The sequence below is a fragment of the Podarcis raffonei genome, chromosome 5, assembly GCF_027172205.1.
Source record: "Podarcis raffonei isolate rPodRaf1 chromosome 5, rPodRaf1.pri, whole genome shotgun sequence".
NCBI lineage: Eukaryota > Metazoa > Chordata > Lepidosauria > Squamata > Lacertidae > Podarcis > Podarcis raffonei.
This window is the reverse complement of record NC_070606.1, coordinates 30,054,176-30,071,718: the sequence shown is the minus strand read 5'-3', so window position 1 is coordinate 30,071,718 and position 17,543 is coordinate 30,054,176. Positions and strand designations below refer to the sequence as shown.

Here is a 17,543-nt window from a genome sequence, read left to right as displayed (position 1 = left end):
CATGGCAAGAGTTCCCTGTGGGGAACTCGATTGTACAGCCAATCCCTTTAAGCCTCATCTGATCATCGGTGCTTCAAAGGCAGTAAAAGACCAGATTATCATCTGATTCCATTGCTACAACAGGTGTTTGATAGGTTGGTGAACTTGCCTGCAAGGGCTAGGGGAGATCCACTTCTCTTGCCCTGACCTATATGCACAAGCAGAGCATAGTGGAAGTCAAAAGACTTAGAGGAGGAGGCACATTCATAAATCTTGCATTGGATTCCAAAAGGTCAATACTCACTACTTTCTGGCTCTTTGCCCAAATTTAAGTTTCCCTTCTTCTACAACCCTGACTCTGATCCCCAGTAGAATGCTTGTCTCAGAACCCATCCTGTGTGTAGACTGGCCATTAAGGAAACAGTACACCCCATTCAGGAAATAAAAACTGATAATTCTGAATTGTTAGTGGGCAGCTAGCTTAACAAAGATAGCCAGCTGACAACCTGTGCTTTATTTAGGTCTTATGTTTTAAATTTGATATCCTGAAAAGATACTATTGCTTGTAGAATTTTTCATTATTGTCAGTAGGTTTATTTCTTCAATCAAAGGTCATAACTTAAGTTAACAACTCGACAGATAAAAGTGTCAGTGGCTTAAAGCAAAATTCAAAGCACACAATCAAATGTATCATCGAACCAGCTTCTATCAAGGCATCTATGTCAAGAGGTCACTATTACAATCTACAACATTTCACTGAACAAATGGCCACCCAGGGTTTTGTGTGGCTATGGCAAAAAAGAGCTATCCTAGCAGTGCTATAATTATCCTGATTATTTAGCAAAACACAGCTTTTCTCTGGGTGAGATTGCTCCCTCCATCAGTGTTGCAATAAATGACAATGACTATTTCTTTATGAGATATACAAATCTGGCAATATAACAATAATGACTGACATTTTAAATTTCCTGTTGACCACAGGCACAGAATGTATACTTGTCATTGGCATCTTAGCATATCACCCTTCTAAATACATAGAGGACACTATCTGAAATTAAAGGGCAGTCAAAGTCATACGCAAGTATGGGATGCTTATTTGTGAAAATAATGTTCTAGAAAAAAATGTTTTATGGACTATGTATCTGTGTTGGGGATAAATGCAAACATGTCAATGTTTTTTCTCCAGGTGGCTAATCTTGCTTGCTCAGTATCAACAAACGAAGAAGGAATAAAAATTGTCCAAACAGCAGCCAGTCATATGGAGACTTTGTGCCCACAGGTATGACTTTTACATTCAATATATTTTTTAAAAGAATCTGTTCAATATGTGTGTAGGAATATAATGCCAGAATGAGTCATTGAAAAAAGTATAAGCATAAAGAGAAAAATATTAAAAGAGGAATGTTTTGTTATTTGTCTTTACAAACAGCATACCGTACAGATTCAAAAATGCAGAGCGTGACTTGTCTTGCAGTAGCATGTTGTCCTTTGGGGCTATTGGTGCATTGTCATTCCATTAGAAAAATTGGGAGTTCTTAGGGCAAGTTGATATCCTCCTCAGTTCCAGCCCTAGGCATTTTGCTGCTTGAAGCAGAGAAGCTTGGCATCTACATCAGCGAGGTTAGTGAGCCATTTGCAAGGGGTCTCCAGGGCTGATGCTTTTCCTGGCCCCACCTCAGCATCCACTGCCATTTTGTAGCCCTGGTGGTGAGATTCCTGCTGCCACCAGCCTTCCCACCATGCTTGCCAGATGGTGGCACCTCATTTCAGCACCATGTGAAAGAGGGGAGGTTGTTTGGGCTGTCTGTCTTGCTGTCAGGTAAGAGCACTTGTTTATGAGCACTGTGGGGAGTGGAGAGGGGAACCAAAACTTTCCAAGGCCTTGCTGCACCATTCAGACATCTTTCTCTATCACCTCCCTCCCCTGTGGTGCCACCTGAAACAGATCATAGAATTGTAGAACTGGAAGGAACCCCAAGACTCATCTAGTTCAATACCCTGCAGTGCAGGAATCCTGCCCACAGTCATCCCTAGGGGGACTTGAACTTATTTCACTGTGTTTCAGGGCACGGCTAGCCCTGATTGCAATATAGATAGTGGTCAGGAAACACTATTTTCATGGGGGAGGGGGAGAAACCAACATAATTTTAAAAAAAACTTTCATTTTTACCAGGCATGTATTTATTAGATATAATAAGAGAGCACATGAGTCCTGGCATGTTTTCAATACAGAGACAGTTCTTCTGTGTCTGCAATGTGTGGTACAGGGCATACTCTGGCACAGCAAATTCAGGTTTGACTCATATGCGTATGAAAGGTTGACAGTCTGTTGCAACCCAGACCTAACAGCAGTGTGACAGATGTTTCTTTGAGAAGACTGGAGTGAGAGAAGAGTGAGTGCTCGAGAAACAATTGACAGGTCACTGTGGTGTGTTTCTCTCTTTTTCAGAGTTACAGGCCCAATACAAGTTGCCAGCTTAAGCAGTATGGTAATACACACCACTAACGCACTTATTGTCCTCTGTTTTTGGTTCTTCATTACGCTGCGCCTCTGATTCCTCTAGAGTAGGGATGTGGTAGTGTGTGGTGTTTGTCATTGTGACTGACTTATACAGCTTTGCATATTAAAAGATATAAGGTATATGCAGTGCTTTTTTTCTTAAAAAAATGTTTAGGGGCACTCTCATTTTGACTCAAGAAAATCACCATTGGTCCATAAAGGACTGCTGCTGCTGCCACAGCTCAGGACTGACCTGCTGGGAGCCTGAAGGGCCCTGCCCTGCCTCTCTCCACCTGGCTTGGGGCAGGGCCTGACAGGCTCCAAAAAGGACTGCTGCTGCTGCTTAAAATTGTTTTTATTTTTATCTATGTCATTTTAAATTGTTATTGATATTAATGTTGTATTTTTAGTTTTAGATTTTATGATTTATGTGGAAATTTTTCCCATTTGGTTGTGTACCTTTTGATGTGTTTTATTTATTGTTTATGACTTTTGTTGTGTTGGTAATTATGTAAATCTTGTCATGTTGTAAGCCGCCTCGAGCATTGGTTTAACTATGGAAAGGTGGCATACAAATAAAATGATGATGATGACCATTTTATAGTTCAAATTGGGAAACATAAATACAGTAAATGGACAAAAGTACAAAGATTCACAAAATGTTTAGGGGTATGCGTCCCCCTGCATCCCCCCAGAAAAAAGCACTGGGTACGTGTTAGGTATGGAGATACTTGTAAAACACAGTGAGGTGAGTGTAAAGCAGGGATGAGAGAGGGATGGGATGTTGGAGTGTGCTGTGTGCTGATTGGCTGTGGGTGACGTGTGACAGAACAAGTGTGTGGAGAGAGCAAAAGACAGTTAGCTTTGGAGTGAGTGAGAGAAGGGTGGCTGGTGTGGATGTTGAGGAGTAAGGGATAGAGTAGGCAGGATGGGATTAGGGATATAGTTATCAGTGCATGTCAGAATGCACAGTATCCTAACACAGTTATTAGAAACCAATCATATAAGAAACTACTATATTTAGTTTTTGTTACAGTAATTTTGTTGTTCCTACCATGTATCATATTTGGCAAATCTATCAGGGCTATGACAGAGTAAACAAGAGGTAATAGTGTTTATATGGTGACAGCGGGATACCAATAATTAAGAGATTGCTTGAACTATTGGAAGGCTAGACCTCCTAACCTTAAAAGGGATCCCTAACCATTAGGTCCAGTGAAAGAACATTTACCAAGCAAAAGGGATTGGTGATTTGAAATCAAGTACCCACTTGCTTATAAGACTTGGGCCGGGGAGGGTATGACAAAGTAAAATTAGATTCAGTATGCATTTAAAGCCAAATCTATCAGATGTGCACTTTCTGAAACAATTTGTAAACCAAAACACAGCTATCCTTGCTAATTCACATTTATCTGAATTTTGTGATCCTGTTCTCCAACTAAACAATGTTTACTATATATTGCATATATTAGGGCATATTGCTTGCAAAAAGTGTTCATTAGTCAAAATTCAACTTTATTATTTTAATGGGCTCTATTTGCTTTTGATATAGAAAGTTGTTCTTTGTTTTCAGGCATGGATAAGATTGCCATATTTCAAAAAGTAAAAATCTGGACAGATTTTTGTTGGGCTTTTTAAAGTTTTGCCCAAAGTTGTTGAGTAAAGAAATAGGAAAATCATCAAAAACGATACTGCCGACATTGGCTCTGCCATACGTCTGGATTTTCCCTGATATTTAGCTGATTTCCTCCTGGATACTGCTTGCAGTTGCAGTATTCTGGATATGTCTGGGAAATTCCGGACATATGGCAACCATAGATTTATTGTGTGTACATGTGTAAATATACATTTGTGAGAGTTTTGCTTTGTTTTGCTCAGTTTTGTCCCCCCCCTTACTTTATACAATAATATAAAGGTAAAGGTAAAGGGACCCCTGACCATTAGGTCCAGTTGTGACCGACTCTGGGGTTGCGGCACTCATCTCGCTTTATTGGCCGAGGGAGCCGGCGTACAGCTTCTGGGTCATGTGGCCAGCATGACAAAGCCGCTTCTGGTGAACCAGAGCAGGGCACGGAAACGCTGTTTACCTTCCTGCTGGAGCGGTACCTATTTATCTACTTGCACTTTGACATGCTTTTGAACTGCTAGGTTGGCAGGAGCTGGGACCGAGCAACGGGAGCTCACCCCATCGCGGGGATTTGAACCACCGACCTTCTGATTGGCAAGCCCTAGGCTCAGTGGTTTAGACCACAGCGCCACCCGCATATATATATATATATATATATATATATATATATATATATATGTGTGTGTGTGTGTGTGTGTGTATAGATATTGCATTGATACACCACTTCTTGCCTTCATTTATCACTCCCGCTTTTAGTCACCTTGCCCTAAACCAAAGGAAACTTTTTTTGCAATGCTAATTGCCATACGAGGGGGCAGTTTCCACTATGTCAGGGGAGGAGAGGCTTAGATCCTCACACCCTCCTGCCCATGTCATTTCTTAAAAACCCAACATGATTGCTAATTATATCATTAATGTAACATGTTGTTAGGCCCTAAGAATGGATCCTCACTGGGTTGTCACTGTTCCCTCTGTTGCTGGACTGGGGCCTGGGGCAGAGGAAAGATAGGGGCAATGGCAAATGATGGCTTGAAATAGGCAGTGGTTTATTCTTAGCTGGGAAGGCTGATATACTGCTGCAACTGCTCAGCCACTGATGGCTAAGCTGGCAATCCTCCCTACCCACCCACTGTGGCTGACGGTCTTACATGCCTCTGTGGAGGATGGGGGCTGCCTTACAATTTGAGTCATATTGAAGTGCGGTGGTGAAATGCAGGCAGTCATAGGAAATGTTAGCTCTTGTCTCCAGCTTGCAGAGCTACTTTTTAATAATATAGGCATATTGGTACAGCCATCTGTTTTTATCCTTACATCCGCAATTGGTTTATGAAAGCACAAATATGCAGCATATTCATGTACAGTAATATTTTTCTTAATGTCATCCTGTCTTGCTGCTTGAGAGCCCTATATGCTGTAATTATTTTTAACATTACATGCTAATGTTATGTGACTATTAAGACACCAACCACAATACTTTAAAGAAGTATACTTTGTCTTTTCAGAATATTAATGAAACCTACTTGGCAAATGGCCTAGACGGCCCTCTATAAATAGAGCTGTATTTATTGCTACAAAGAGGAAATGAAATAAGTCCTAAAGTGGCCAATAAATGTGTAAAATAATTTGATGCCATGCTGAAAGAGCAGTGATGCTGCTGGAACATTTTTACTGAGATTTACCACAATCCAACTGTGGCTTTAATTAACTAAACTTATTGCGCCACCCTTGTGCCTCCATAATCTTTATACCTCACCAGCCCACTGCTGCTTCTGCTACGTAATATGAAGGGTTTATAGCAGGAAAGCTGAAATTGCCTGCAAATCTGCTTGGGTATCTGGTATATCTGAAGTACTATGGTCCTTCATTCACAATAGCTTAATTTCCTTCGCCATCTTAAAATGCTTTTCTCAGATAACTGTTCACCTTTGGGTTGGGGCTACTTAGGGCAGGAGTCAGAGTAGTGTTGCAGACACAATCTAGTTTTCTTTTCCTCTGCCTCCAAGCATTACTTCTCTGGACGTTTATGGCATTTTCTTTGTACTTCTAGCCAGAAATGGTCATATATAGTCATAACGTAACAGTATATTTATGATGCTTGTGTACACTAACTGTCCTTCAATTAAAAGTTAGGAATAACTTTCTGACAGAGCTGTTGGACAGTGGAAGGTGGTGGACTCTGCTTCCATGGAGATTTTGATGGCCATCTGTCAGGGATTCTTTAGCTGCAATTCCTGCATTGCAGGGGGTTCGAATAGATGATTATTGGGAACCCTCTTAAATCAATGATTCCATGTCTGCCTCTTAAGGAGACCCAACATCATCAGACAACATTCCTAGGTAGTTGTTTGGGTCCTAAAACGCTGGTTGGCTCAACCACCAATGTGACACCTGCCCTGGTCTGTCCCTAAACATTTATTTATTGGGTTGAGTACTGAGCAGCAAATATCACCCCACCCTGCCACATGCAATTGAGAAGCACAGATCTTACTGTAGTTAATGCTAATGCTAAGAAAGTTTCCCATCTTCACCAGTATCTGAAGCAAACATTCATCTATGGTTTCAGATCCTTTCTAAAACAGAATTAGGGGTAGTGTTAACTGCAGCTTAATCCAGCGCTGGCATTTCTTTCAGTGCATGGTGGGGATTTGCTCCTGAGAGGAGAAGGGGTGTGAGACAGGAGCACACTTTCTGGAGTTCTGGCTCCTCATCTCTGAGCTGCAGTGAAGAGGCAGCCAGCAGCCTGTCCGCAACACTGCAGTACCTTGCTTTACAGAGCTGCTGCTGTGAGGATAAAAATGAAATAATGCCACGTATGCTGCACTAAGCTCCTTGGTGAAAAAACGACAACTGCATACACAAATGGTAAATACCTCAGTAGAGTCTGATTATATTATTGTGTTTGTGTTTAAGTGATACAAGTTCAAATATAATGACTGAAACAGTTATTACAGATCCACAGTCATGTATTGTTCTTTGCATCCTGGGATTTCCTTTGTCCTCTCGCTGTGTTCCCCTAGTATATCCTGGGTTTTGTCTAACCCCTTCCCCACAATTGCAGGCCTAAGTTTTCTATTTGAACAACTCATTATGCAATGTCTGGATATCCCACTTAAGCCTTAAATAACAATAGTATCTGCAACTGCGGTCTTAGGGCTCATTCACACTTCCTTTTGTCCCACAATTTCTTCCATTTGTCTCCTGATTTCTAAGCATGGGTCCAAGAGATTTTCCTTTCGTCCCACTACTTTCCCCAGGAAACCCCACTGTTTATTGCTGAATTGGAACAAACACCAATCCACAGACAATCCTGGGTTTTCCCGGTGAAAGTGGTGGGATGAAATAACAACCTCTTGGACAACCCCTTATACCAAATCACCTCTCAGTGTGCCCCTTTGAACTCTTACTTGTGAATAAACATATATAAGCTTGTGCTGTAAACCTTCATTTATAGTTCCAGTTACAGAAAGGTAGCCGTGTTGGTCTGCCATACTCAAAACAAACAAACAAACAAACAAATTTCTTTCCAGTAGCACCTTAAAGACCAACTAAGTTAGTTCTTGGTATGAGCTTTCGTGTGCATGCACACTTCTTCAGATACACTTGAAACAGAAGTTGCCAGATCCCTCTATATAGTGAGAAGGTGGGGAGGGGTATTACTCAGAAGGGTGGTGGGAATGGGTGATTGGCAGATAGCTGTGATGAGCCTGTTGACGACTCTTAACGACTGCAATAGGTCTTACAGGAAAAAGCAAGGGGTGAGGTGAGAAGGTGAAAAATAGCTTTGTCATTTATAATGAGATAAGAATCCAATGTCTTTGTTCAGACCAGGTCTCTCCATGGTTTTAAGTTTGGTAATGAGTTGCAATTCAGCAGCTTCTCTTTCCAGTCTATTTCTGAAATTCCTTTGTAGTAAAACAGCTACTTTGAGATCTTGTATAGAATGTCCTGGGAGATTGAAGTGTTCTCCTACTGGTTTCTCTGTCTTGTGATTCTTGCTGCTGAATTGCAACTCATTACCAAACTTAAAACCATGGAGAGACCTGGTCTGAACAAAGACATTGGATTCTTATCTCATTATAAATGACAAAGCTATTTTTCACCTTCTCACCTCACCCCTTGCTTTTTCCTGTAAGACCTATTGCAGTCGTTAAGAGTCGTCAACAGGCTCATCACAGCTATCTGCCAATCACCCATTCCCACCACCCTTCTGAGTAATACCCCTCCCCACCTTCTCACTATATAGAGGGATCTGGCAACTTCTGTTTCAAGTGTATCTGAAGAAGTGTGCATGCACACGAAAGCTCATACCAAGAACTAACTTAGTTGGTCTTTAAGGTGCTACTGGAAAGAAATTTGTTTGTTTGTTTGTTTCTTCATTTATAGATGCACAATATTTCATTTCCATCCCAAAGCCATCAATGGTTGTTTGGGATGTTGCTGTTTTTGCAGTTTCTTTCTATGCTTTGTTCCTAGCCCTTATTGAACTTTGAATTGTTGAGCCTCCTCTAGTTTGTACACATATTGATTCATGTCTCCAGCTAGCATAATTATGTAAGCTGGCAAAAATGCAAAATTCTTCTCTACAAAAGCTATCACTTGGAAGCAATGTGATCCTGCAAAATTATTCATCCGATATGTTGGTTTCTAGGTAATGCAGAGTTTCAAACATCTGTTTGTGTTATTATGGATTTTTGGAGCTGAAAGCACCTCAATTTCCTGTATATTATATTTGCTTTCATTCCACTAAATGTCAGGTATCTATTTGGTTTTCTTCTCTAGATCTTGATGTCATGATTAAAGAGTCATGCATGTTGTTCATCAAAGTAATTGAAATGATCACAATTTTATTCCATTTTGAATCTCCTGATGTGTGCAGAGTGCTGCTAGACAAGAGTTTCTGTCCAAAACTATTTTCTACACATACTGAGTACTGAACAAGGGCAGAAATAATAGGGTAAAGTGGAGAGTCAGTGAACTACTAACCATCTGCCTTAAAATTGGCAAAACAGATGTTAGTGTCTCAAACAATGTCAACATTTTCTTAAGTGCCATTTCCAGCCTTTCAATAAGCATATTAATTAAAGGTACATACCATAGTCTTGAGATTAGTGCTATTAAAGTGGAAATGACATTTTGAAAAAGCAGGAAAAATGTTTTACTGCTATTTTTATGGCTGTTGCTACAATCCTACACACACTGATTGGAAGTCAGTGCAACTTTCTGCCAGTATAGCATATTTAGGACTGGCATATACTATTCTGGTTTTATAATTGTTTTTGTTGTTTTCTTTCCCAATTTTCTATGGATCTATTTTATGTACACAGCTTAGAAATGCAAATAATTTAGTAATATAAACATGTCTTAAATATAGAAAGGTAAATAATTTTTGCGAAGACCATTTTGAGTATTAATGAAGGGAGCTGCTGTTTTAATTAGGGAGAATTTTTTTTTATACCTGTTGCTTACATTGCTTAACCATTTTCTTAATTTCCTTTCTAACACTGTTAAACTAAACACAAGGTGGGACGTGCTTAGAATCACGGTGCCTCAGGTTGGGGCCAACGATAATGTGTGGTGGGTGGAAGAGAGGGGCACAAAGAGGAATAAGAATCTTCATGAGGGTGCCCTTTTCTTGCAGAGGACAGATTGCTGTGCATTGCAGAGAGTTGCCCTAGGTGACTCTTTGGGCACCGTCCAACTCTACAATTCTATGACTCTTTCAGAAGACAGTCTTCTATTGGGAGGCATTCTCTATTTAAAAGACTGTCCATGTCGAGTTTAGCCAACAAGAACCTTATGTGCAGGACTGCTGATGGCAGTTTTGTGTGCACAGTATTGAGAAGCATGATGTAGAATGCAGGAGAGATTAGAAGTACTGAGAACACCTTCTGCATCCTCAGTTGGTCAACCCTCTTATTTGAGAATTCCACACCTGTCCAGCTACTTGTTCCTGGGCTCTCTCTTACAAGAACCAAAAATCTTTTAAGGAAGGAATTAAAATACTGGTGACCCAGATGCTCAGAATCTCCAAATCCATGCCTCTTTTGCATCTTAATTGCTTTCTTGATTGAGGTACGCAACCTCAGGAACAGGTAAAGAAATGGTGGCCCTCCTAGTGAGAATAGTATCCATGCATTCACCTGGCAATACATTTGCACCCATACTGTCAAAATGCAATAGTTTATTCCAGTCATAACTTCCATACTCAAGTACTTTACTTCCACACTGGCTGCACTGCCAATTCACTTTCAAACACCAATAGTTTTAATACCACTGTCATTTAAATGCAGAAGTGAAATACTCCATGGCAAGAACAAACTGTTCATTTATTTAAAGGATTTCAAGGTGAAGTGCCCTCACAAGTTAGTGATGGAGAAACATTTTCACCCTGAGGGCTGCCTTCTGTTCTGGGCACCACATGCCAGTGGTGGGTGAGACCAGAAGCAAATATTTCTCTGCACACTCATACAACCCTCTCTGTTCTTCATCCAGCCAAGCAAGATGCATTATCAGATGAAGGGCAAAAAACCTTCAAGGACAGTGTAGAGCAGGGCCAGTGAAGGATGTGGACTAGGGAGATTCTTAAGGGCCAGCAGCTTTTCTTCCAGCTCAGATAATAGAGTTTAAAGACTATCTATCTCTGAGTTGATGGAGAGGTCCCACCCATTTGTCTTCTCACACAGAGTTCCCTTTCCTTTGTTCTCTTAATGGTCCATCACCCAGGTGATCATCTCAACACAGGAAGCTAGCCAACCTTATATTTTAACACTTGCTGGGTTAGAAGCATCTCACATATAGACTACTTCCTTCTCCACCCCCTAGCCACAACACCTTGTTGCGGATTGGAGGGCAGTGCTTATATCAGCCCTGCAGTGTGGTATAATTTTATATTTCAGGTGCGAGGTGCGGCTAATTAAATTGCCCTCAGACTTCCTCCCTGAGCAAACAAAGCATTCAATTCCATACAGAAGCCTCATGCTCTGTTGACTAGCATGCAGACTGGCTTTAAATATTCAAAAACTAAAAATACATTTTCCATGTGATGCAAGATCTAAGGAGTCTTAGAGCCTAATGTTTATTTTCTAACCCCCTCAGCCAGAGACACAGGAAGCACAAATATACCAGAGATACATTGCATCATTTTGTTGCAGAGTCCTCCTTGCCATTTATAATATTAGGTTTGAAAACTCTGGTGAAATCATTGTTTATTCAAGCAATACTGCTTTTCTTCATATGTCCAGAAGCTTATATCATTTGTAGGAAATTCTGTTAATGAAAGATGAACGTAAAGCTGGACACTCCTTTAAAGTCCACAGCAAATTCACAAAAGTGTCTTGTGATCGTTTTCTGTCTCTCTCATATCCCTTTGTATCAGAATATTTGAATTCTTTTTTGCGCCAGAAAGTCTTTTCTTTAATTTCCCCATTTTGCACGATCCCTTTACAAAATCAGTGTATTTTAATGTATTATGTTGTTGTTGTTTTTGGAAGAGACAAGAAACAGAATGCTAGAAGTGCCATGGGTAAAGCAGAATAGCATTACTATTAGAGAGTTATCTCCTTTGATCAGAAACTACCAATTTTTAAAAATAAGCTTGCCTTGCAATGTAGTAGGACACAATACCAAGCAGCCCAAAGATCCATTCAGTTTGTTGTGTGAGTATTCTTTTCAATGAAAGCAAAAAGGAATGAACTAGGGACTACAAAAAAAAGAAGTCTTTAGTAAACAGTAATGAAGGAAAATATTTAGATTGAAATTACATGTTTTAAAAGGTGTATTGTGACTTGCGAGTGTATTCTACTGCAGGAATGGCCTTTTATATTATTGGAATTCTCTTTATTCTTCAGACAATGTCCTGGGGAATAGACTGGAAATGCATCTTGCTGCATAACATGAGCTCCATAATAAAGCTGGTGCAATCTAGAAGTACAGGCTTTATAATTAATAATTAACTCCACTCAGGTCCACCCGCATACCATATATTCTGGTTGTGTTTTGAGGGGGCAGCACAGTTGGCAATGAAAGTCCCACCCCCCCTGCATATCTTGGCAGTGCCTGAAAGCAACCTTGCTGTGGAATCTATCTGTCACCATATTTGGGGCAGGGAGGAATCTGCCTGCATAAAAATTGGGCTTGCCTGGAGATTTTGGCTACCTCATAGCAACTGTCATAACTTTTGGCAGAAAATGCATTGGCCTGGATCCTTAATCTAAACTGGAACAAAGGTTTAGGGAACCCAGATAAAGGGGTCCATGGAGAAAGTTTATCGTAAGGCCCAGACAGAGGGGCTAATATGCCATAAAACTCCCTAAGTAGAGACTTGGTGGGTTTGCCCCATTTGATCTGTGTCATGGGGGGACCCAGAATATACCCTAATGGACCAATCAGCCAACAATTGGGCTTAGCTGATGCCAGATACATACCTAATGCCTATGCCAAAGCCTACTTCCATCTGTAATCAATGAAGGTTGTGGCCATTTCAATCCCAAGCTGTTGTCCTGTCCTTATAGGTACCCTCATGCCCCTGGTGAACCCAGGTTCACTACACCTGAGCCTGCAACCTATATTTTTGTTTTAGTTATTTAATATTTCCATCCATCTCAGTATTATAGCTACAATACCCACAAAAGGGACATGGGTGGCGATGTGGTCTAACTACCAAGCCTTATGGAGCTCCCCCCATACCAGCGTGAGTAGATAAATAGGTATGACAGTGGCAGGAAGGTAAACAGCATTTCTCTGCACTTTGGCACTCATCACGGTATTCTGTTGCACCAGAAACAGTTTAGTCATGCTGGCCACATGACCTGGAAAAGCTGTCTGCGGATAAATGCTGGCTCCCTCGACCTGAAAGCAGATATGAGCACTGCACCCCATAGTTTCAGTTTACTGGACTTAACCATCCAGGGGTCCTTTGGCTTACGTTAATCTTACAATACCTACATTGTTAAATCTTATTATTATTCATTAAATTTCTGTCCTGCTCTTCCTCCCAAAGGCACCTAGGGTGGCAAACAACAAAGCAGCTGAACAATACCAAAAACACAATTAAAACCATTTTTTAAATCTGAAAACCTTTTAAAATGTAGGGATTTGGTGCATCTCCCAGAGAAAGTGTGACTCATATTTTGTACCTTTTCTGTATTTTACCACTGGGAACCAGCTCCTGTGTGCCTTTTCTTTCCTTTTTTCTGTAAGTTATAATTTAATTCATTTGAATGCAGAATCTAGTGTTCTATAGCTGAGAACCATGTTGTACCCAATTGATTTTAACAACAGCAGTTTTTAAAATTAACAGTCATTATGCGAGCTATTTCCTTTCCTTGCTATTTTATTGGCTCTTTAGCTGGCTAATTCAATTACCTGGCATCCCTGTGTCTATTCAGATGTTGTCTGGTAAAAATGCATGCATGTGCCTGCCTCAGCCACATTAGTTTTTCTCTTGCTAGGAAGTGGGGAAGTAATATTCTTTGAAAGCATGGCCTTGCTGCTGTGGTCCTTTGATTTCAGAGTGACCTCAAATGCCTTTTCGGAAGAGGAAAACATATAATGCCTGCAAGGCAATATTGATGTGTGTCTCAAGGACAGCCCTCACCCATGCAGAAATTCATGGCCCAGGGGTATATTTTCTCAAAGGTGTAGAGTTTGGAAATGTACTACATCCATTCAGGTTTTGTGTAGAGGTTTACTCACCTAGAAAACATAAAGACATGCAGAAATAATTTGGAATGAACCAGCCTCTCATTAATATTTATGAAATTTTGTTCTACAGTCATTCTAAATAATTCTTTAATAGTACATAGCCAGAACACTGGACTCTGCTGAATCTTCTTTTATGGAATCTTCTTTTCCGAAATACCAGTCACCTTATTTTATTCCTTCTATCCTCATGTTTAGATTAGTTTTGCATCGATTTGCATAGATTGAGTACATAGGTGAATGATTCTGGGGGTTCTATTTTGTTTCTTTTGCGATATATTTGTGACATTTGTGAATTTTTTTTAATGTACTTGCATTCCATTTTGATGCGTCTTGATATATCTTGTATACAATTTGTTTTTGTGGATTTACTTGTTTTACTTACGTATATTGTTTAGAGAATTATGATTAGTAGTATTGTTTGATTTTGAATGTGGAATTCATAATGCATTTATTACATTTCTCCCTTTTTTGTTGGGTTTTGTAAACTACTTAAGAGATTTTTGTGGAAATATAGCAGGATTTCATAGGGGTTCTAGGCAAAAAAAAGGGACAATGCTGTTTACCACCTAAACCTCCTGGAAATCGTAATGGTCCTCTGTGATTTTACAATATATATGCTCACCTGGAAGTAGGGCTAAGCCACCCATGAGGCAAGGTGAGATGATTACCTCAAGTGGCAGAATCCACAGGGACAGCAGTTCTGGCTTCCAAGGAATGCATCGCCAACTGCTGCTGTGGTGGCAGAAACAGCTATGGTGTGCTCCTTGGAAAGCCAAATCTGCCCCCATGCCACCTCTACAGTAGCCGCTTGGTGAATAGGAGGCGCTGGTGGTCTCCTCCCACCCTTGTCCCCAATGTAGGTCTTTATTCTCCCATTGTTCCCAGTGTAGGATCTTCACTCACCTCTTCTGCCCTGGGTGCAGGGGGATGGGACACACACCATTTTGTGGTTTGCCTCAGGTGCCAAAATAGCTTGGGCCAGCACTGCCTGGTAGCACTGGTGGAGGAAGAGGAGTGCGGGGGGAGTGCATTGCCCCCGGCAGCGCGATCCCGGTGGGGTGCCATCGCGGCTGGGTGCCACGCCCTCCGGACGCGCGCCATGCCCCTGCGGGCGGTGCGCCAGTCCCGCCCCTGCCTGCTCTCCGACCCCCGGTGCCGGAGCATGAAGCTCTGCCACTGCCTGGTAGCTTCTCAACACAGAACTTAATTTGTGAACTGGGATAAAATGCTGAGCAATGCTGATTATTTGCAAGCGTGCACACACTCAAATATTCATGAAAGTGGAGGGTTGCTAGAATTCATGCGAGCAGTTTAGAATTGGAAGTTTTTTGGAATGAAACTGATTTTTTTTTCTTTTGCCCTTTAATAAACTGTTAGAGGGTACAGTACATTTGCCTGTAACTAAAAGTTCTTCTTGCCTGTTTATAGCCACAAGGGTCTCTGTCTCTTTGGCTGCTAATAACTGGAGACAGATGCTTTACCTGAAGCTAATTTCTACAGCCAGCCCATGCAGTCAATCATATCATTTATATTATGGACAAATTATGCCTTTGACACTTGCTTATTCAAAACAGTGCATATAATTAGTGTACTTCTTTGTGATTGCTTTTTTATTTCATGTATTTTTAATTTGTTTTGCAATTATATAATATTCAAACATAAACAAGAGGAGCTGTGAAAAAGAAGAAGAAGAATTTGTGTCATTAACAGAAAGTTTTCCTTTTAACGTGTGGTTAGAACAGTTACAGTTTAATTTGTAGATGCATTTCAGTAATAACTTAACAAATAAAAGATTTAGTAAGAATGTAACAAATAAAATATGTGTTTGTGGAAGGGGATTGTTGGTTTTTTGGTTGTTATTATTATGATACTATTTTGTGCTTTCATTTTTTATTTTTATGCAATAAACCACCCTGTGATCTTTTGAGTGGTATATAAATTTAATAGTAAATAAATAGATAACTATTCTTTTTTCTGTTAATGTCTTCCAGCTTGTCATGCAATCTGCATGGGGAAAAGTAAAACCAATAAATTTATTTGCCGCAGTAATAAATCACTCCGCTTCATAGTAGGAAGACCCCAGGAAACCATTCAATGGATAGCTATTTGATGTGCACAGGGGTATTCTAAAGGTCTGCAATTTCTAGTTGGCTGTGCTTAATTGAGCACCTTTACAATAAAGTTCTGTTTGATGAGAAAAAATAATGTGACATTGCTAACCTCACAGCACAATCTTATCCATCTCTTTTTAGAAGTAATTTCCATTTTCAGTGGGATTTACATGTTCATAGGACCAGTTTTTTCCAAGACTCAAAGAGGCACAATATAACATCAAAAAGTAAAAATGCTAACTTAAAAATTGTATTTGGGGGTGCTGAAAATTTGGTGGGGATATACTACAGTATACCGCAATAATTGCTTGATTGCTTGTTATACATAATTAAACCCTACTCTTTCAACATAGATTAATGTTCCAACGGCAGCTAGCATGATAAGACACAAAAAATATTATTATCATTCCAAATTAAAACAACAAAGTTAAACAGCAAAACAGATGGTGAAATCAAACTACTGTAAGCTGAAAGTGCTTCCTTTAGTAGTCACTGAAAGCCTGGGAACAGAACAGAAACATTTTTGCCTTACACCTGATGATAGTAATGAGGTCTCTAGGCAGGGCTTCTTGGACAATATATTCAAAAAGCTTTCAATCTGTCAATTTTGGTTTCTCTCAGTTTCTCATTTTCCCAGTTTTAAGTTTATTTCTCACATTTCCACATCAAGCGTGTACAGTGGTACCTTGGGTTACATACGCTTCAGGTTGCATATGCTTCAGGTTACAGACTCCACTAACCCAGAAATATTACCTTGGGTTAAGAACTTTGCTTCAGGATGAGAACAGAAATCGTGCTCTAGCGGTGCGGCAGCAGCAGGAGGCCCCATTAGCTAAAGTGGTGCTTCAGGTTAAGAACAGTTTCAGGTTAAGAATGGACCTGCGGAACGAATTAAGTACTTAATCCGAGGTACCACTGTAAGGCACAAATATTAACTTGTTCCACAAGTCTGTAAACCAACTGACTTGGGAGCCAAGCCTACATTCCAAGTCTTCGTCCCTGGGTGGAGTCAGAGCCCAACCCAGTCCAATAACCCTATGCAGGCAATGTAAATCTACCCTTCAGGTGAGTACCAGTTGTACTAGCTCTCCCCCCCCCCGTACTATTTCCCTGATCGAAATGGCCCCCCTGGTGCTGTTATTAGGCATTGTGTGTGTTTGTGTACTTTGTTTCTGGTGGAACTAATAGTAGCTTCAGACAGAGGATGTAGATCATGGAAATGGTGCTTAAGTAAGTATACACTGACGAGACTTCCAGTTTCCTGCCGACAGAACAGGGAGTACGGGTCTGATCTCTGGACAGACCTGAGCCCCACAGAGGTCAGAGGGGAGCGACCAAGGCAAGGCGCCCCTCCTACAAAAGCTCTGCAAGGGTGTGCAGAGTGTCAAGGATTCCGGCATAGCACCAAATCTCCCACCATCCCCAGAATAACCGCTGCTGAAGGTCAAAGGGGCGGGGGAGAGAGCGGTTGAGAGCACTCTTGGCTGCACCGAGACTCTGTGGGATAAAGCCTTGAACTGCCTACCATCAACAGGAGATTCTCAACTAAAAATATTCAAACTGAAATAAAAGGGTAAGAAGAATTCTGCATCTTCTATAATTTTGTTTGAAGAAAGGAACATAA

At 40.6% G+C, this 17,543-nt stretch overlaps 1 protein-coding gene across 8 annotated transcripts in view; it reads left to right on the top strand.

Annotated features, from left to right (window-relative positions):
- Window positions 1–17,543, top strand: part of CTNNA3 (catenin alpha 3) — a 577,974-nt gene that overhangs the window by 379,170 nt on the left and 181,261 nt on the right. For all 8 annotated transcript variants that reach the window (XM_053388388.1, XM_053388387.1, XM_053388385.1 and 5 more), the window contains one exon: window positions 1,166–1,258. In XM_053388388.1, the coding sequence (XP_053244363.1) occupies window positions 1,166–1,258 (93 nt within the window). The remainder of the gene's footprint in view (window positions 1–1,165; window positions 1,259–17,543) is intronic.